At 43.8% G+C, this 22,707-nt stretch overlaps 1 protein-coding gene across 1 annotated transcript in view; it reads left to right on the top strand.

Annotated features, from left to right (window-relative positions):
* The window catches only part of LOC134928376 (carbonic anhydrase 13-like), a 53,456-nt gene extending 41,972 nt beyond the window's left edge, over window positions 1–11,484 (top strand). The window contains exons 5-7 of the mRNA XM_063924052.1: window positions 4,643–4,705; window positions 7,895–8,050; window positions 11,059–11,484. Coding sequence (XP_063780122.1) covers window positions 4,643–4,705; window positions 7,895–8,050; window positions 11,059–11,184 — 345 coding nt within the window. The 3' untranslated portion in view covers window positions 11,185–11,484. The remainder of the gene's footprint in view (window positions 1–4,642; window positions 4,706–7,894; window positions 8,051–11,058) is intronic.
* Window positions 11,485–22,707: the final 11,223 nt, after the last annotated feature.

The raw sequence follows: 22,707 nt of genomic DNA, 5'->3' as shown, positions 1-22,707 counted from the left end.
CCCTCTTGGCCAATCCGGAGCCACGAGTATAGTTCTTACTCCTCTATGTCTTATAATTCTCAATACCTTGGTTATGAGAAGCAGAGGAGGGAACACATACACCGACTGTTACACCCACGGTGTTACCAGGACGTCCACAGCTATCGCCTGAAGGTCTCGTGACCTGGCGCAATACCTGTCCCATTTTTTGTTCGGGCGGGACGCCATCATGTCCACCTTTGGTCTTTCCCAACGGTTCACAATCATGCGGAAAACTTCCCGATGAAGTTCCCACTCTCCCGGGTGGAGGTCGTGCCTGCTGAGGAAGTCTGCTTCCCAGTCGTCCACTCCCGGAATGAACACTGCTGACAGTGCTATCACATGATTTTCCGCCTAGCGAAAAATCCTTGCAGTTTTGCCACTGCCCTCCTGCTTCTTGTGCCGCCCTTTCTGTTTACGTGGGCGACTGCCGTGATGTTATCCCACTGGATCAATACCGGCTGACCTTGAAGCAGAGGTCTTGCTAAGCTTAGAGCATTATAAATTTGCTCTTAGCTCCAGTATATTTATGTGGAGAGAATTCTCCAGACTTGATCACACTCCTTGTGTGACTGCTCCCCAGCCTCTCAGGCTGGCCTCCGTGGTCACCAGCATCCAATCCTGAATGCCGAATCTGCGGCCCTCTAGAAGATGAGCACTCTGTAATCACCACAGGAGAGACACCCTTGTCCTTGGATATAGGGTTATCCGCTGATGCATCTGAAGATGCGATCCGGACCATTTGTCCAGCAGATCCCACTGAAGAGTTCTTGCGTGAAATCTGCCGAATGGAAGCGCTTCGTAATAAGCCACCATTTTTACCAGGACTCTTGTGCAATGATGCACTGACACTTTTCCTGGTTTTAGGAGGATCCCGATTAGCTCGGATAACTCCCTGGCTTTCTCCTCTGGGAGAAACACCTTTTCCTGGACTGTGTCCAGAATCATCCCTAGGACCAGCAGACGTGTCGTCGGAACAACTGCGGTTTTGGAATATTTAGAATCCACCCGTGCTGTCGTAGAACTACTTGAGATAGTGCTACTCCGACCTCCAACTGTTCTCTGGACCTTGTTCTTATCAGGAGGTCGTCCATTTTCTTTGAAGACGAATCCTCCTTTCGGTCATTACCTTGGTAAGGACCCGGGGTGCCTTGGACAATCCAACGGCATCGTCTTGAAACTGATAGTGACAGTTCTGTACCACGAACCTGAGGTACCCTTGGTGAGAAAAGGCAAATTTTGGGACATGGAGGTAAGCATCCCTGATGTCCCGGGACACCATATAGTCCCCTTGTTCTTTGCTATCACTGCTCTGAGTGACTCCATCTGGATTTGAACCCTTGCAAGTGTTCAAATTTTTCAGATTTAGAATAGGTCTCACCTAGCCTTCAGTACCACCATATAGTGTGGAGTAATACCCCTTTCCTTGTTGTCGGAGGGGTAATTTTATTATCACCTGCAGGGAATACAGCTTGTGAGTTGTTTTCAATACTGCCTCCCTGTCGGAGGGAGACATTGGTACAGCAGACTACAGGAACCTGCGAGGGGGGAAACCTCTCGACATTCCAATCTGTACCCCTTGGATACTACTTGTAGGATCCAGGGGTCCTGTACGGTCCCAGCGTCATGCTGAGAACTTGGTAGAAGCGGTGGAGGGCTTCTGTTCCTGGGAATGGGCTGCCTGCTACAGTCTTCTTCCCTTTCCTCTATCCCTGGGCAGATATGACTCTTATAGGGACGAAAGGACTGAGGCTGAAAAGACGGTGTCTTTTTCTGCAGAGATGTGACTTAGGGTAAAAAACGGTGGATTTTCCAGCAGTTGCCCTGGCCACCAGGTCCCATGGACCGACCCCAAATAACTCCTCCCCTTTATACGGCAATACATCTTTGTGCCGTTTGGAATCTGCATCACCTGACCACTGTCGTGTCCATAAACATCTTCTTGCAGATATGGACATCGCATTTACTCTTGATGCCAGAGTGCAAATATCCCTCTGCGCATCTCGCATATATAGAAATGCATCCTTTAAATGCTCTATAGTCAATAAAATACTGTCCCTGTCAAAGGTATCAATATTTTTAGTCAGGGAATCCGACCAAGCCACCTCAGCTCTGCACATCCAGGCTGAGGCGATCGCTGGTCGCAGTATAACACCAGCATGTGTGTGTATACTTTTTAGGATATTTTTCAGCCTCCTATCAGCTGGCTCCTTAAGTACGGCCCTATCCGTAGATGGTACCGCCACTTGTTCTGATAAGCGTGTGAGCGCCTTATCCACCCTGAGGGGTGTTTCCCACCGCGCCTTAACTTCTGGCGGGAAAGGGTATACCGCCAATAATTTTCTATCGGGGGAAACCCACGCATCATCACACACTTCATTTAATTTATCTGATTCAGGAAAAACTACAGGTAGTTTTTTCCACCTCACACATAATACCCTTTTTTGTGGTACTTGGAGTATCAGAAATATGTAACACCTCCTTCATTGCCCTTAACGTGTGGCCCTAAAAGAAAATACGTTTGTTTCTTCACCGTCGACACTGAAATCAGTGTCCGTGTCTGTGTCGACCGACTGAGGTAAATGGGCATTTTACAGCCCCTGACGGTGTTTGAGACGCCTGGACAGATACTAATTTGTTCGCCGGCCCTCTCATGTCGTCAACCGGCTTGCAGCGTGTTGACATTGTCACGTAATTTCCATAAATAAGCCATCCATTCCGGTGTCGACTCCCTAGAGAGTGACATCACCATTACAGGCAATTTGCTCCGCCTCCTCACCAATATTTTCCTCATACATGTCGACACACACGTACCGACATACAGCACACACATAGGGAATGCTCTGATAGAGGACAGGACCCACTAGCCCTTTGGGGAGACAGAGGGAGAGTTTGCCAGCACACACCAAAACGCTATAATTATCCAGGGACAACCTTTATATAAGTGTTCCTTTTATAGCATTTTAATATATATACATATCGCCAAATCAGTGCCCCCCCTCTCTGTTTTAACCCTGTTTCTGTAGTGCAGTGCAGGGGAGATCATGGGAGCCTTCCCACCAGCCTTTCTGTGAGGGAAAATGGCGCTGTGTGCTGAGGAGAATAGGCCCCGCCCCCTTTTCGGCGGGCTTCTTCTCCGGAGTTTTAGATATCTGGCAGGGGTTAAATACATCCATATAGCCTCAAGGGCTATATGTGATGTATTTTTCGCCATACAGGTATTATACATTGCTGCCCAGGGCGCCCCCCCCCAGCGCCCTGCACCCTCCGTGACCGCTGTGTGAAGTGTGCTGACAACAATGGCGCACAGCTGCAGTGCTGTGCGCTACCTGATGAAGACTGAGAGTCTTCTGCCGCCTGGTTCCGGACCTCTTCATCTTCAGCATCTGCAAGGGGGGTCGGCGGCGCGGCTCCGGGACGAACCCCAGGGCGAGCCCTGTGTTCCGACTCCCTCTGGAGCTATGTCCAGTAGCCTAAGAATCCAATCCATCCTGCACGCAGGTGAGTTGAAAATCTCTCCCCTAAGTCCCTCGATGCAGTGAGCCTGTTGCCAGCAGGACTCACTGAAAATAAAGAACCTAAAAACTTTTTCTAAGCAACTCTTTAAGAGAGCCACCTAGATTGCACCCTTCTCGGCCGGGCACAAAAACCTAACTGAGGCTTGGAGGAGGGTCATAGGGGGAGGAGCCAGTACACACCATGTGATCCTAAAAGCTTGCTTTTGTGCCCTGTCTCCTGCGGAGCCGCTATTCCCCATGGTCCTGACGGAGTCCCCAGCATCCACTAGGACGTTAGAGAAATATTGTGATGGTTCTTTGCCCTTAAAGTAACGGTTTAAGACTAATCACCTTTTGACATTCTTGCTTTTTAGTCGATGAGCGAAAAATAGCGAGCTTAGCAATTGAATTGTCTTCAAAGCAATATACTGTAGCTATTGTATGCAAAAGATGATATTCTGGTTGGTGCCTGGAAGCATATAGCTATTTGACTTACAGTATAAGAAAAATTATACATTGTCCAATAACTAGCTTTCAAATCCACAAAGCTCACTTTTTTTAAAGGGACCATGCCATGTAATTGATTGACCCTTAAAAAAAAAAGTCAAAGATTGTCCAGCATCCCGCACCTCCGGCGATCTCGGACGCCATTACTTCCTGCCGTACATCTGACTTTAACATCAAAGCTAATCTACTGAATGATCATCACAGCAATAGATACATATATGTTACACATTCTACAGTAATCCCAGACTCCTAATTAGTAATTAGTGATCACAGTATGTGTAACCTAAGTACAATGAAAACCAAAATAATTCCATATGGAGTGGACCCTTTGACAACTTCTGATATTTACTGTATACCAGGGGGATATGCTGGTTGGCATCGTGGTTAGCATTAATGCTTTATAGTCCTTGAGATCATCTGACCAAGGTCACATGTGTGTGGAGTTTGTATGTTCTCTCCGTGTTGGCACAGGTTTACTCCAGGCACTCAGTACACAAGTAACTAAGAATACCATTGTGAATATAGATAAAAGAAGAATATAAATGTCATTGATGTGATCTTTTTAATGTGTATTTATCAGGATTCCACATTTATGAAATCCATGTTTATTTTAATTTCAGATTGGAGACCACAACAAAAGCATAGAGAGAATAACAGATGTGCTTGATGCTATCAACGCTAAGGTACAAGCATTGAAATTCAATATGACTTATTTGTAGGATAATCATGATCTATAGGAAAGTAAATAAATCTCACCAACAGATTCAACCTCTTTATTTTATTTTAAACCATAAATCAGAATTCATTTATAGTGTATTTATCACTATTCCAAAATAAAATAAAATAATAATAATGACCCAATGTAAGAATGAATGTTTCGGTTACAATTTCTGTACTGCATAGGTATTATTGTGTAGTGTGTACACTTTATACACCACTAAGCACATGCAACTGAGACACCAGTCTAGTTTTTGGGGTCTAGGTCACAGGGAGATAAACTGGTCTCTCTAAGGGGTCTATTCATGAAGCAGAGAAAAGCCCTGTTTTGCGGTAAACAGGGCTTTTCTCTGCTTACCGCAATTCACAGAGCTGGTTACCGTGGAGAAGTCTCTGACTTCTCCAGTGGTACCCCCGCTCTGTGCCTGAATCGCATCACCATACCTTTGTATGGTGAGTGCGATTCATGAAGGTGCGGAAAGCTCTGCTTTCCGCTTCTCCATGGAGTTCAGGTTCGCCATCTCTGGATGGCGTAACCTGAACTGCGGTGCGGAGACGTCAGGGAAGCTCAATGCTTCCCTGATCGCTGCTCTGCACCTCGCGCTGGCTCCGCCCCCCGACCTCCCAGCAACCACTGCGGCCTGCCGGGAGGTCATCGAGCTGCGCATGCGCAAAGGGACCCGTCGCTGGACCCCGCGCATCGCAGAGAGGGACCGCCGGAGAAGACGTCACCGTGGGAGCCCCAGACACCGCAGCGCATCGTCGGAAAGGTAAGTATACATGAATTGCTACTTATCACGGCTATACATCGCATCGAAGCGATGCGATGTATAGTGATAAGTAGCAATTCTGATTTCGTTTTGTACGTGAATAGACCCCTAAGGGTCTGATACAGAGGTGGGCGCAAATATCACGGCTGTGTAAAAACATGCAAGTGCCGCAGGAGGCATCTTATGTAAAACAATGCTCAGTGGGGCAGATATAAGAACGTGCGCTATGTGCTTTTTCCACATAGCGCACGCTAACTGCCGCTGTTACCGCATCACCACGATATATGATGCGGCTCCTTAAGGAATGCAGGGGTAGATGTATTAACCTGTAGAAGGCATAAGGAAGTGATAAACCAGTGATAAAGCAGTGTTAAGTGTAAGGTGATAATGTACCAGCCAATCAGCTCCTAACTGTTAATTTACATATGGGAGCTGATTGGCTGGTATGTTTATCACCTTGCACATATCACTGGTTTATCACTTCCTTATGCCTTCTCCAGGTTAATACATCTGCCCCGCAGGTAGCGCACGCTGCAGTTTCGTCTGCGGCGCTGTGCCTATCTGAAGGTGAAGGCTTCCCGATGTATTAAGGCTGGGGCAGTGACTCACCGCTCGTTAAGCCCCCTCTGTCATTTCGGCAGGTCGGGGCTGTCGGTGCCGTTCTGCTGCTGGTACGCTATGGTTTATTTTTTTTTCAATGTCCATATCAATAAAGTTTTCTATTGACAAGGAACGAGGTGAGAGGCTGTCATAGACAGTTGTCTCATCTTTAGCTTTTAGTTTATGAAATGTGTGTCTGTTTTATTGTAAACAGATTTTCTATATCCGTTTGTAGGGGAGGCAGCATTCTACATTTAAACAATTGTATGTGGCGGGCGCATCGAGCGGCAGCTGGCTCAGGATACTAGAGCGGCGGGCCAGCTTGCATAAAGCACCCGCCTCAGTTCCTGCCACACCCGTGTCCCTGCTGCCTGGGGCGCCCGGTGTCCGTCTCCATCCAGTGCACATGTGCACATAACACAGGCGCATGGAGGACGCTGGGCAACAGTTACAAAAGCGCATGTGCAGGGACACAACGAATGGGGAAGAGACGGGTGTGACTGCATCGCCACCCCTACACATAACAATTTCTTAAAGGGGCGGGAGCTGTGTTCGTACATTAGGGAGAAGAGTAAGTTCACAACACCGCAAGAATGTGGTGAAGTGCCAGGTGCACATAAGTAACATTAGGGTACACTTTCATACATTTGCCTCAGTGTGTCTAAATGTGACCGAACATCGGATCAACATCGCTACCATTGGTCGCCGGTTTGCTCAGAGTGGCCGACACAGCTACACTGGTGTGTTCAATCGTGCTGCATCTAAAGACGCAGTCGCTGCCTTCGGCATGCCCTGAAAATGGAGATAACATGTCTTGCTTTTCTTCAATGCTCCCTGTCGCTGAGCTCCAACACCTGGGCCCTCATTCCGAGTTGTTCGCTCGCTAGCTACTTTTAGCAGAAATGCAAACGCAAAGCCGCCGCCCTCTGGGAGTGTATCTTAGCATAGCAGAATTGCTAACGAAAGATTAGCTATTCTGCTATTAAGTATTTCCTTACAGTTTCTGAGTAGCTCCAGACCTACTCACAGATTGCGATCAGCTCAGTCTGTTTAGTTCCTGGTTTGACGTCACAAACACACCTAGCGTCCGGCCAGCCACTCCTCCGTTTCTCCAGCCACTCCTGTGTTTTTACCTGGCACGCCTGCGTTTTTTAGTGCACTCCCTGAAAACGATCAGTTTCCACCCAGAAACACCCACTTTCTATCAATCACACTACGATCCGCAGAGCGATTGAAAAGCTTTGTTCGCCCGTGAGTAAAATAGCATAGTTTTGTGTAAAAATACTTAGCGCGTGCGCCCTGCTGTGCATACGCATGCGCAGAACTGCCGGATTTTAGCCTATTAGCAATTCTGCTAAAAGTAGCAGCGCGCGAACAACTCGGAATGAGGGCCCTGGTACGGTGCTGCACCCAAATCAGGCTACTGCAATCAAGATGTACTGTGACCACAGCACCATCGCGACATAAGCAAACTGTGGCTCTGCCGCATGTTGCAGTCCTGAAAATGACTGAATCGGGGTGACTGAATCAGGCTCTAAGAACCCCAGTGAGATTTAAACTAGGGTATTGTTTCTGATTTACCTGATACATTATATACACAAACGGGACTGCTGCTCATGGGTAATGCTCCAGACAACAAGCTCTCCATAAGTGATCCTTGTACCTTAATAGTGTGTTTGTCAACATTTATTTTCTAAGTTACAGCTTATGTCTGTGAGGGGATCACTGTCTGATTGCCATCGGCTAAAACTGTGTAAACATCTAATCAGATGATTCCATTTTCAGGACAAGCAGTCATCCTTCACCAACTTTACTCCATCCAGTCTGCTTCCTGACCGCCTGGATTTCTGGACCTACCCTGGGTCACTTACTGTTCCTCCCCTACTAGAGACTGTCACTTGGATTTTTCTAAAGGAACCAATAACAGTCAGCTCCAGACAGGTAAACATATATATGATGTGTGTATAGCTATGGTACTTACTTCTGTATTGTTCTGCATGAGAAATCTACAGATATTGGAAGCCAGGGGCATCGGAACGTTTCTTGGTAGGGGGGAAAGGGCAAACTAGAATCTTTAGACGGTGGCCATGAGCTTGTTGTAGGGATGGCAATCGACCATCGATAATTCCTAGTCATCAATGGTTTACGGCAGATGTAGAATGCTTTTGCCATCCATGGGAGAGAACCAGATGCTTTCCCTCCATCGATGGCACAGCATTAACAAATATTTTTGGTTTGTTTGCAAGGTGCTGGGACACGGAGCATAGCTCCGCCCTCGTCACCCGTGAAGTCCCGTCCGCGTGTCATTCACTGAAATAACAAGGATGACCATCGGTGGGTGAAACCATCGATGATCTCACATAGCATACTTGATGACTATCAATGACCACTCACAGTTTGAACTTCGATGGCAACCATCGATGGCGAATACACCGATGGCCATCCCTAGCTTGTGGTGCTGCTTTGCTTAATGGTACCATTGATGGATAAACATGATAGTGTAAAACCATCTGGAAGGGATCCATCGATGGTTTTACCCATCGATGGTCACCCCCTCATTACTGTACAATAAAATGAGGGCCACTCAGAGCCTGGAGGTGTGGCTTTGCATGTGTCAGGGGGAGAGGCTAAGCTCAGTGCCCTGACACTTTGAGAGAAAAAAAATTGTGAGCACTGAATCATTGATGACAGGAAACCATCTTGCACTCCCCCATCGATGGTAAAAATATTCAACATCGGTCATAGACCATCAATGATTTTGAATTATCAGTGGTCGATGGCCATCCCTACTGCGGAGGAGGAAGTGTAAAGTGCAGCAGCGGCATTTCAACTGACCGGCCGCTGCTCCTCTGCTCCTCCAGTATCGGTGCCTCTCTCATGTTTGGGGGGAGCGAGCTGCACCCTTGCCCCCATCCCATTCTGACACCCCTGTTGGAAGCTATAATAACTTAGTTTAAAAGATATTGCCGTATTATTATTATTATTATTATTATTATTTTTATTATTATTATAGTATTATTATGAATAATAATAATAATAATAATAATAATAATAATAGCAGCATTTATTTACATAGCACAGTAATAGTCCATAGCTCTTTCATTAAAATCATAATGGGTACTGTATGACGACTCACTTGAGAAACTCCTGGTATTTGAACTTCTGCCTGAAATGTACAGTGTGGGAATTGCAAACCCAGAAACACACTGTTGCTGCCATTTAACCATGTCCAGCATAATTATCTACACAGTAAACTAGTCAAATCAATTGTCAGTAGCGTTCTCCTTCATAGGTGTGGATCACAAGGTTGACCCTAATTAGGTCGACAGTCATTAGGTCGACCATTATTGGTCGACATAGCAAATGTCGACACACTGAAAATGTCGACCTGGTCAAAAGGTTAACACGAAAAGGTCAACAGGGACAAAGGGTCGACTTTGGAAAAGGTCGACATGACAAATTGTCAACAACAAAAATGTCGACACATCATTTTTATTTTATTGATGTCGTTATCACCGTCTGAGCACATTAGTGTACCGCGTGTTCCCTCGCACGGCTCATGAGCTTTGAGCAAGGTTACTTTTCCAAATTGTAGTCCACAAGGATGGTAAAGTATGAAAAAAATGGGAACCCCCCCCCCACAAAAAGCTGTGTCCACCATATATGTGTCGACAATTTGTACCTGTCAACCTTTTGTACCTGATGACCATAAGCACTGTCAACCTTTTACATGTCGACCTAATGCCCATGTTGACCTTTTGTCCATGTTGACCTAACACATGTCGGCCATTAGTTGTCGACCTATTGACCGTCGACCTATCATCCGGATACCCTCCTTCATGTACAGTAGGAACCTGTCATTTTCCTACTACAAAATGCATAGAAATGCAATTCAAGCAGTGGGGTATTGCAGTTGTGGCCTCATCAGCCATTGCAAATGTACCTAAAGGAAAGAGTACTTAGTAGTGGCGTCACAAGGGGGGTGCGGGTGGTGCGTTCCGCACCCGGGTGTCACCCGCCTAGTGGAGACACCAAGGTGCCTGCTCCGGCTCAGTGACAGGAGCCGGGTGCTGCGCTGTAACATTACGTGCAGCAAACCGGCTCCTGTCGCCCTGTAGAAACCAGCACTGTGGGCACACCAGCCTTCGGGGGCAGCCCGCATCTTCCGGACCCCAGAGTGACGAAAACGGGGGTCGGGACAATTAGCCACACCCATTCCAAGAAGCCATGCCCCCTTTGCACCCAAGTGAGTGACAGCTCTACTTAGTATATGCTAATACTTCAGTTTAAAATGTTTTATGACATCAGTATTTAGGGGTCGATTTGTCAAAGACATAAAGCCCTAAACCCTCCGAAAGCTGTTTCCCCCTCCACTATTTATCAGAGCCTCCGTCTTGGAGAATGCTCTCACCAGGGTCAATCTGCGATATCTACCAATGAAAAGACTATCAAGTACCAGGGCTGTCCTCCGAAAACACCATATCAATATGGTGTGTGCGCCCACAGCAAATAGAAAAAAACTTTATTATTAAAACATAGCATTTGTCCCAGTTTTCTACTTTTAACTTTTGTTTTAACAAAAGTAATTTTTTTAAAGCTCTTTTTTAATGGAATCTGAAACTGGAAGATCAGGCCTGTGCTTCCAGTCTGATAGCGGGATCTAATGAGACAGTTCACACATGCGCTCCGTGACACCTAACTGGCCTGGAAAGCAGGAGAACCACTCTTACTGCCGCTGGTCAATGTTGCTGGTGGGCTAAGCACCGGCCACTGCCCTGGTGACTGTAATTTAATAAACTGCAACGAGCAGCAATATAAAATCTTTTCCCCAAGGGAACTCTAAGAATAGACCCCTTGGACTGATGTAATATACAGTACATGTATGCAATACCTTAGGAACGCTCGCACGCCTTTGTATCTAGCAGTAATGAAATAACATTGTTTTTCAGCTATCCAAATTCCGCAGCCTGTTGAGCACCAGGGAAACAGATGGCGATGCATCCTGCTGCATGGAAAGCAACCACCGTCCTGTCCAGCCACTCAAAGGGAGGAAAGTCAGAGCATCTTTCCAGTAGATAACCCTCATGCCCTTAGTGCGGGGAGACATGCAGGAACATTCTTCAATAGTGCATCTGTCAGCATGGCAACGTCATGTACAGAATATTTTTGTATTATACAGACATGTACTAATGTTTCAAATAATATTTTTGCTACAGTATGAATGTGTTCACGTAGTATGTATTTGTCATTCCCCTGAATGTCTTGTAATTTGCATCAAGTGAAATTTCAAAGATTGTTGGGTTGTGATTTTTTTTATACAAAAACTCCTTGAGTCCTCTTGGAGAAAGAGCGCTATATAAATAAAATTATTATTATTATTATTATTATTATTATTATTACATTATATATATATATATATATATATATATATATATAAAAAAAAAAATATATATATATATATATATACAGTATATACAGTATACATATTCCCTGTTTATAAAGTATAGAGAATACAGTTTGCAGTGTCTATATCTATCTATCTATCTATCTATCTATCTATCTATCTATCTATCTATCTATCTAACAATCTATCTTTAGAGATGTGCACCAACCCTTTGTTTTGGTTTTGGATCTGTATTAACTTCGTGTTTTGGTTTTGGATCTGTATTTTTTTTTTAAATGTATAAAAAAACAGCTAAAAATCACAGAATTTGGTCTATTTTTGTTTCTACAGTATTACAGGTTGAGTATCCCTTATCCAAAATGCTTGAATTTTTTTGATTATCGTATTTTTCTGTATTTTGTAATAATTGCATACCATAATGAGATATCATGATGATGGGACCTAAGTCTAAGCACAGAATACATTTATGCTTCATATAGTTACATAGTTACATAGTTAATGATGTTGAAAAGAGGCAAAATGCCCATCGGGTTCAACCTGTAATCTGTTTTAAGATGAGTTCATTATAATGTCCCTATTGAAATAAGGATTTATGTTTAGTTAACAACTGAAAATCATGTTCCTCCCAGATTAAAAATGTCAATATTTTAAATGTTATAACCTTGGATATCTTTTTCAGTCAGGAATTTATCCAATCCATTTTTAAATGCATATATAGTGTCCGCCATTACCACCTTCACTGGCAGGGAATTCCAGATCCTTATTGCCCTAACAGTGAAGAACTCTTTCCTACGTAGCATATGGAATTTTCTCTCCTCAAGCCTCAGCGAGTGACCTCGAGTCTTATTCAGAGTTCGTTTAATAAACAATTCCTCTGATAACTCTTTGTAATTTCCCTTTACATATTTGAAGATATTGATAATGTCTCCTCTTAGACGCCTCTTTTCTAGTGTATACAGTTTCAACCTAGCGAGCCTTTCCTCATACTCCAGTCCCTCTAGCTCTTTAATCAATTTAGTAGCTCGCCTTTGAATCCTTTCGAGTTCACAGATATCTTTTTTATAATGTGGTGCCCAAAATTGAACACAATATTCTAGGTGCGGATGTACCAATGATTTTTACAGCTGCAGGATTACACTCTCGCCCCTTGTCTCAATTCCCCGTTTTATGCACACTAGCCTTCTTTGCTGCACTTTGACATTGTGTACGGTTGTTTAGCCTATTATCAATCAGTACCCCCAAATCTTTTTCCAATACTGTTACCCCATAGATATACACCTTATACACACAGCCTGAAGGTCATTTTATACAATATTTTAAATTTGTGCATTAAACAAAGTTTGTGTACATTGAGCCAACAGAAAACAAAGGTTTCACTATCTCACTTTCACGCAAACATTTTTGTATTTCGGAATATTCCATACTTTGGAATATTTGGAAATTGGATACTCAACCTGTACTAACCTCAATAACATTATTTTCCAGTCAAAGTGAATGAACAGAAGAGATATCTAAATCAAATCACTATTTGGGGCCGGATATAATGACGCCCGAGATTGCTTGAGGTGCAAGATGCCGGATGTTTTTTTAAAGGAGCAATCACTTAGAAGGCATGGTCTTAGTAGTGATTGGTACAGGAGGCCTGCTGATATGGAGGAGTGGAGAAGCGACATGGCGATAACTGGAGTGCTCCGTACACTGCGCAACAGGGCCGGACTGCCCATCTGGCACTTCTGGTAAATACCATAAGGGCCGATGGGCTGGTGGCACAGTCTTGTCACACAGAGAGCGGGAAGGTCGCGTGCAGTGCAGCCTCGGGTTCTCTGGTCTAGCCGCTCCCCTGCCCCAGACTGCGAGTTCACGTCCCCCTGACTCGTGGCACCCCCCCCCCCCCCCCCGTCGGTAGTGCACACATGCCCCCTTTTGCGAAGCGGGTGCAGGGGCGCACATGCCAAGGCCGTTTTCGGACCCCAGTCCATCTTCATGGAAATGGTGGCAAGCCCCCGTCGATAGTGTACACATGCCCCCTTTTGTGGGTTGGGCTGGGTATGTGTGACCGGCGGTTGGGAGACCGCCAGTCACAATACCGACGGCGGGATCCCAGGATAAGATGACCAGCGGGTGGGGGCAAGTGAAAAAAGTCCCTTGCGGGCTCGGTGGCATGTTGCACTCGCCACAGGTTCTATTCCCACTCTATTGGTGTCGTGGACACTCAAGAGTGGGAATAGTCCCTGTTGGTCGGCATGCCGGGATAGTGAGAGTCAGGGATGTAGGTGCCGGTATTGTGATGGACGGCCACATAACTACATCCCGCATGTGACATATAAGAATGTAATCACATATTTTGTATTATTAAAAAAAGTATCATATACTAATAGTGTATGATATAAACTACCCTTAGTGTTTAACTTTGTTTTATTTTAACATCCGCCATGTGCTATATAGCTGCATAAACTTGCTATATGGCACACTTCTCCCTTAGGGTCCTCACCACCCCACCTAGCCGTGGCAAAGGGGGGAATAAAGATTCCCTTTTCCTCTTAATGAGGTTCCTTTTCAGCAAGAAGATGGGGCCTGTTTTCTTTTTTTAGAGAAGGGTGCAAATAACTTGCGGGGGGGTAGGGGCGCCAAACACGTAGTACTTTCACTTAGGGTGACCATTGGCGTGTTTACCATCAATGGTTATCATCTATGGCGAAATGGCAAGTGACCATCAATGATTGCAAACTGTGCAATGGATGACCATCAATAGTTTAACCATCAATGGCCATCCCTGTTCTTTCAATGAATGGCCTGTGGGCCAATCAGAACATGGGGCTTCATGGGAGTCAGGGGGCGGAGCCATGCTCAGTGTCCCTGGACCTTGTAGGAAAATGAACCCATCATGAAAGATTGGCAACTCTCCAGTCAAACGGTAAAGCATTTGGAAACATAGTAAGATTAAGGTGGGGCGCAGGGGATACTGTACCCCGGGGCCCCTCTGTCTGGGTCTGCGCCTATGGTAGCTACGCCCTTGTATATAACACATGTAGTAGTAATAACAATAATAATGATTCTGCTAACGAAGTTGTCACTGAATTGGGGTCCAGGATGATCTCCCCCGTTTTTCATGCACTTCTCCCAGATTGCTTATTGTAGAGAATTCACACACTCATTGCTAGTACTGCGAATAGCCATTTCTAATTGAATCTTGTTTTTCTCGGGTATGTGCATTGTGCAAAGTCTGCACAATTCATGAAACAAACTTGCTTTTACAGGCTACCTCCTAATTGGATTCCCCACTATTATTTGAGAGTAGGGAACACGACCATAATATGAGAAGGATAGAGACCATATAGCCATTATCTGATCCGCAGTACCTGTGGAGAATATAGACCAGGGACTTTCACCTGTAGTCAGCCACTGTTTGCACCAATATGACGTCTCATTACAGTGAGTAAAATTCTAAATCTAACATCAGTAATATATGTTTAATTCAAAATATTTTTTATTAGTTTTTATTAGTTTTAGTCTTTTTTAGGCCTGTTACACACTAGAATGACAGACAATTGGGATGATTTCCCTTCGCCCCGGACCATGCCATATTGCCTGTACACACTGCACGAAGTAATGACCAGCGGGACAACATCTCGTTCTGTCCCTCATTACACAGCACAGCACTGCATATGATATTGATAAAGTAGATAAGTGTCTTAGCGCACACCTAGCATAAATGTGTGAATTCAACCTTGTGTTTACAAAGAATATCCACAGTGAGACAGAATTATAAAATGTCAATTTATTTATATTTGATAAAAATTAATGAAAATAAATAAAGATAAATAGAGATATATAATAGGATTCTAAAAGCCTTATAGATCAAAAAGGTAAATGTTACTATATGTAGCTTATACTACTAATAAACTCTTTTACCCCCTAGTACCGGTACACATGACTGACAAACAACATACAGACAAACATGTATTTGGATTACCCGTGGGCACACTGTTTTTAGCGTTTTACCCCACTGGTATGTGTTTTATTATCAGTCTCTATCCAAAAAAGACAAGGATTTGCTGTTGTCCTTAATTGATGGTCAAAATGAGCATTCTTAGTACAGGCTATTAGTAAACAGTCTCTGTGTGCCACTGAGAGTCAGGGTTAATATGGTTAGTGTGGTCAATAGTCCCAATATTTATTGGAAAGACTGCTGATTAATTGTCCTTTGTCAGCAGTACTTTCCTATATAGCCACAAATGCTGATCTGGGGTATTATCCCCGCCTACCTCAGAGTCGCTGCTTCTGCAGTGAAATGCCCGTTAGTGATGCAGTGGAGTGTATCCAGTGCTGCTTGTTTCTTCTGCGGGGAGACAAAATTAAGAAAGAAGAAGAACAAAAGAATGTCCTCTTTATATCAGACTACTCCACACAAAGTAAGTTACTTGAGAAAAGCATCAAAGCGCATTGGCATGTACTCAAAGCAGATGAGGAACTTCGGGACACATTATCACCATATCCCCGTATTGTCTACAGAAGGGCACCCACCATCAAAACATCTCATAAAAAGTCATTTCTTTACGAAACCAGTAGAACCACAACGTCAGAAGAATGAAGGCTTCTTCCAGTACAGCTTGCAAGAAAACGAGACAAAATTCAGTGAAGTCCATAAAGGAAGTGACCTCCTTCTCAAATAAAAAAGTAATCAGAGTGAAGGGAAGAATCAGTTGTTACACAACAGGAGTAATATATATGCTCAGGTGCCCATGCGCCGCGGCCTACAATATGTGGGAAAGACAAAGAGGAAGCTACATATTCGAATACAGGAACATCTCTGTAATATTAAGAACGGACGAGATGACCACAGCATACCATTACATTTTAAAGAAATGCACAATTCAGATCCTAGTCTTCTGCAGTTTATAGGACTAAAACAAGTTATACGACCATGGAGAGGAGGGAATTTGGAAAATATTCTTGCCAGAGAAGAAACAAAAATGATATATGACCTGGGCACGCTTACCCCAAAAGGTCTGAACATAGATCTGGAGATCCTCCCCTTTTTGAAATAAATAAACAATAAATATGGGGGATTGGTTATATAAATAAATAAATATATATTACCCCAAATAAAATTCATATGCAGTTCCCTGCATAAGTGGTGTTAATATCCTCTACAGACTGTTATATAAATCTATATGAGTATGATAGCTATATAAAGAAAGACAAAATAAAACAAAATAATAGGATATACAAGCTTAGGTATCACCAGCGTCCCTAGGGTAAAGGACACTTATTTCATTTTTTATAAAGGATATATATTTTAACATATTATATAAATAAATTATTTTCCAAGGGAGTTTGTTTTTATGTAGTTTTATGTAGTCCAATGTTTGATGTTTTTGTTTTTTGTGAAACAAATGATGTATTATGCAGTATAACATGAAAAGGGCAAAAGTGCTACTAGAACCATGTTTGTGAAGGGTGGAAGTGAAAAACCCAGGCCGCAGAGGATAAGAGGAGTGGAATACTGTAGATCGATTATGCAGCCATCCTGAGGAAGCCTTTGACAGGCGAAACGCGTTGATTGCGGAGTAATCGATCCTTCTCCTGTGACCGCACGGACGAGGACACGGAGAAACGGAAGTCTGCCGGCAGACTACAGCTCATTCCACCACACCACCAACGGGTTTCCCCGCAGAAGAAACAAGCAGCATTGGATACACTCCACTGCATCACTAACGGGCATTTCACTGCAGAAGCAGCGACTCTGAGGTAGGCGGGGATAATACCCCAGATCAGCATTTGTGGCTATATAGGAAAGTACTGCTGACAAAGGACAATTAATCAGCAGTCTTTCCAATAAATATTGGGACTATTGACCGCACTAACCATATTAACCCTGACTCTCAGTGGCACACAGAGACTGTTTACTAATAGCCTGTACTAAGAATGCTCATTTTGACCATCAATTAAGGACAACAGCAAATCCTTGTCTTTTTTGGATAGAGACTGATAATAAAACACATACCAGTGGGGTAAAACGCTAAAAACAGTGTGCCCACGGGTAATCCAAATACATGTTTGTCTGTATGTTGTTTGTCAGTCATGTGTACCGGTACTAGGGGGTAAAAGAGTTTATTAGTAGTATAAGCTACATATAGTAACATTTACCTTTTTGATCTATAAGGCTTTTAGAATCCTATTATATATCTCTATTTATCTTTATTTATTTTCATTAATTTTTATCAAATATAAATAAATTGACATTTTATAATTCTGTCTCACTGTGGATATTCTTTGTAAACACAAGGTTGAATTCACACATTTATGCTAGGTGTGCGCTAAGACACTTATCTACTTTATCTATTACGCCACAAGTGGGATCCGGTAGTATTCCCACATAGTGTCACGAGCAGCAACCAGCTAGAAGGGGGCTGTGTATAAGAATAGCGCAGTTTTTAATTTCTTTTTCTTTAACTGCATATGATATCGTCTGATTGGCCTGCAGCATGGCCTGTCGGACAAATTTGCATGCGACCTGTGGGAGCGCGCAATCCTGCGCACACACTAATGGTGTGTACACACGGTGAAATTTTTTCTTTCGATTTTGATTCTATAGTCAGAATCGCAAGAAAAGTTAGTGCAAATCGCAAGGTGTTATGCCACTTGCGATCCCGATTCGATCCCGATGCGCGGTCCCGCCAGGTCGGTATCGCAAGAAAAGATAGACCTACAGGCAAGTCAATCCTTGCTAGATCGGTGTACTATCTAGTTCATCTCACATGTCAATTACATCTCACATAAGCCAAAATCTCACATAAGCCAAAATTGTAAGCACACAAAGTCCATATCTCAAGAAAAGTTAGTCAAAATCGGTGGTGCTGGGCTTCGGGGAGTTCAGGGGAAATCGCAAAGGGAATATCGGGCATAGCAAGGATCTCACCGTGTGTACACACCATTAGTGATATGCAAGATTTTTCAATCTGATACAGGCAATCGTGCTATCACTTTAGCGTGTACCCACTTTTAGAGTAAGATTTACTCAGCAAAGAACTGTTACCTGATACAGTAGCTGGGAGGCTAAGGGGGTAATTCCAAGTTGATCGCCGCAGGAAATTTTTTAGCAGTTGGGCAAAACCCATGTGCACTGCAGGGGGGGCAGATATAACATGTGCAGAGAGAGAGAGATTTGGGTGTGGTGAGTTCAATCTGCAATTTAAATTGCAGTGTAAAAATAAAGCAGCCAGTATTTACCCTGCACAGAAACAAAATAACCCATCCAAATCTAACTCTATCTAACTCTCTCTGCACATGTTATATCTGCCCCCCCCTGCAGTGCACATGGTTTTGCCCAACTGCTAAAAAATTTCCTGCTGCGATTAACTTGGAATTACCCCCTAAGTGTGAGTAAAAAGTTTGCACATCTCTGATTTAGTGGTTGGACTATGCTTTATTATACTATTCTACCACTAGATGGCAGTGAAAGACCCATAGCACATTATTATTTCTATCATCATTTACAAATGATACCTCCCATACTGTCATGCAGAAAGTGCTTCTACATCTATTTGAAAATATATATATTTGAAAATCAGGTGTGTTTATTACTATGCAATTTGTGGAATTATGCAGAGGCATAACGGTACACATTTATATATCATTATTATTATTATTGGTGGTCATTCCGAGTTGTTCGCTCGTTGCCGATTTTCGCTATGCTGCGATTTGTTGCTAAATACGCATGCGCATGGTACGCAGCACGCATGCGCTTAGTTATTTAACTAAAAACTTAGTGGATTTACACAAGCTCGAGCAACGTTTTTTCCTCGCTCGAGTGATCGTAGTGTGATTGACAGGAAGTGGGTGTTTCTGGGCGGAAACTTGCCGTTTTCAGGGAGTGTGCTAAAAAACGCAGGCGTTCCAGCTAAAAACGCTGGAGTGGCTGAAGAAACGGGGGAGTGGCTGGCCGAACGCAGGGCGTGTTTGTGACGTCAAATCAGGAACTAAACGGACTGAGGTGATCACAATCTAGGAGTAGGTCTGGAGCTACTCAGAAACTGCAAAGAATAATTTAATTTAGTAGCAGTTCTGCTAATATTTCGTTCGCTATTCTACTAAGCTAAGATACACTCCCAGAGGGCGGCGGCCTAGCGTGTGCAATGCTGCTAAAAGCAGCTAGCGAGCGAACAACTCGGAATGACCACCATTATTAGCAACAATTTCTTATTTTATATGGCGCAGCATATTCCGTTGTACTTTACAATTGGAACAACAGTAATAGAACAAAACTGGGTAATATCAGACAGACATAGAGGTCGGAAGCTTACAATCTATAAGGTCATAGGCACTGATACACAAGGATAGGTGCTACCTATTTCATAAAGCCCCATATACACTAGATGAGAAAGTGAAAGATCTCGCTCAGAAGGGCCAATCTGAGCGACATTTTTTACAATCTCATCCAGTGTGTACACTCAATATCATTAATGAGGTGCACTCCCGCGCATCATTAACGAACCCCTCCCTCGTCTGAACATATACAGACGAGGGAGGTCCTCGTTAACGACAGCCATGCTGCGTCATCGTTCCCCTCTCTGCCCTCCCCCCTGCGGACGCTCCTTTCCTCGCCGGCATCTGCAAGTATGTATGCACTTGCCAATGCTGGCACGCCACCGCCGCCAATATCGCCGGGGGTCTCGTTTAATGTTTACTGGGCTAAATGGTTCTGCCAGATTACAAAGGGTCTTAATGGGCTATGTGATAAAGTCACACAGCAATGATGCCCAAGTGTCAGGAGGATGTGAAAGTGAAGAAAGACAGAATATAGTATGTGCGGTTATGTGTGGACTGTATAGAGGGCATGTAATTGGGTAGTGATAATGCCGATTTATTACCTTATAAAATTCAATATATATGGGTAAGAGACTCAGTACGCAATTGGCGTATGGGGTACCGTAAGGGTACGCACTTAGCGTAGCAGACGCTTATCCGTGGTCGAGACGCACATGCGGCACGCTCGCTCACAGCTTAACGCTTGGTGTCGAGCATGCTATAGGCGGCCGACTACCGTAATGCTACGCAAACAGCGTAGCAGACGCTCGTGACCACGAGGGGAACACGAGCGGCGCAGACGCTCACGGGATGACACTCAGTTAACAGTTCATACACTACAGGCTAACATAAATATCTAACAGAATAACTACACGTGAATATACAATAGCGGCACAATCACAAACACAAATACATAGACTAAGAATGAACGGCTAACATTACATGGGTAACAAAGTGGCCACAGAGAAACATACCATACGGGGAACACTCGCTAGCGCAACCGGAATCCAGTCCTCCAATTATCAGAGATAAATGTTGATGAGAGAGAGTACTGGCCGGTCTGGGGACAGTGACCCTTATATACACAATATACAGTGCACTACAAAGGGTCCTACAATCTTATTGTTCATTGGACACAGGAATGTCTCTCCGCATTAAAACAAAAGGTCATAGGTTGGTTTGAACAGGTGGGCTGTGACTATATCGAACTGCTCAGGTGGGAGGGAATCTCAGGATTCCCGCCGCATGGATAATGAACCGCAAATATAGTAAATGTCCAGAAACTACTAATAGACATAACTATACGCAGGAGCGATTAATCTTTACCTAACCAGCACCGGATTGTTTCTAATAAAATGTTCTTTAGTTAGGTACCAAACACCACTGCTCAAACCCTGTCTGACCCTTCATATCATGCAAAGAGGAATTCCTCTGTTCAGCGACCAGTTACAATAAACAAACTTACAGTTATTATTAAGGGGAACATTATCTATAAAACATACTATTTGGATTTATTATGTAACGATTGAGTCGCTCGCTAGACGCACACAAACTCTACCGTAAATGCACATACCACGCGCTCAAGCGCATGGCCATGGAGGCGCCGTCACGCAACTGCGAATATGTGCACGCACGGGAGAGAATGTGCACGTGCAGCGGGCAAGCGCATGGGGTGAATATATGGCAACGTGTAGCATGATATTTTTCCGACTTTGACAGTCCACCCTTTGGCAGTCATCAATAACTACCACTTCCTAAAACAGTTCAAAAAAAGAAAAATATATGTCATCATGTAAATACCTTTTTATGATTGGGTAAAGGGAGGAGAGGAGAAGGTGGGAAAAAGGTATGACCTAGTGAGATAGTAGAAGCATGTGTGTATGAATCCATGTTTGAGGGGTCATGTATCATCGTGCCGTATGTGTTTTACATCAAGCTTCGAGGTATTGCGAAGTATACATTTGAATCCTTCTTATCCCGTATTAAGGGTCTGTGGATGGGCTGTCAAACTTTACCAAGCTCTTTTCGGCTTTTGGTTGCAACAAATGGGGGAGCACATTTAGTTGATGATACATGAATGGGGGGAACATGTGAATGCTGATATATGTGTCTATATTCCCTGTCGACTATGTGTGTCATTACCTGAAGTTTGTAGAGATGAAGATAAGAAACAATCGTTATAAATGCAGTCGTAAACTATGTGAGTTTAAATAAACAGTCGCCGATTGAGGTCTAGTCTGATGTCTTGTCTTGATGTACATCTTGTCTGATGTCTCTCGGTGCTTTTGCTATAAATAGCGAGCAAAAGTTGTTCCATTGTCCATAAAATTACATTCTCTAGAGTATTGGGCTATCGTAAAAGTTAAAGTCACTAGGGATATTGGGGGTCTGTGGCATAGTCCATCAATGGTCTGTGTAAAAGAAGTTGTCAAATTCTTCTTCCAAGCGGATGTCTTTGTACCTTGGAGGAAAACAAAGGAGAAACGGGTGAAAGAAACGGACGTGGAATCACATTTTCATCACAACATTGTCTCTATCGTTGGGTCATAAATCAAATTAGTTGTTGTTATTACAGTGTCCTCGCTCCTCAGACTCATCACTCTAGTACTACCTTTACACTTCGTTAAAGTCCGAACGCATCTAAATATCAGGCCAACCAATATGACGACTCCCAGAATACACAAAAGAAATTTCCCTACATCCATAATAATACCTTGGGTCCATTCTCCTAAACCAGAGAACCAATTTCGTGGGTTCAACCATGACACCCAACTGGTCAGCTCATTACCCACAGCAGCGAGTGTGAGATTGTGTTTCCTTCGAAACTCCCACTTTAATTGTAAAATGTCATCCATCTTTTGGTCTATGACCTCGGCTGGGTCCT

This window comes from Pseudophryne corroboree, chromosome 5, assembly GCF_028390025.1.
Source record: "Pseudophryne corroboree isolate aPseCor3 chromosome 5, aPseCor3.hap2, whole genome shotgun sequence".
Taxonomy (NCBI): Eukaryota; Metazoa; Chordata; class Amphibia; order Anura; family Myobatrachidae; genus Pseudophryne; species Pseudophryne corroboree.
Note: the sequence above shows the minus strand (reverse complement) of the source record. Positions and strands in the feature narration are given on the sequence as shown.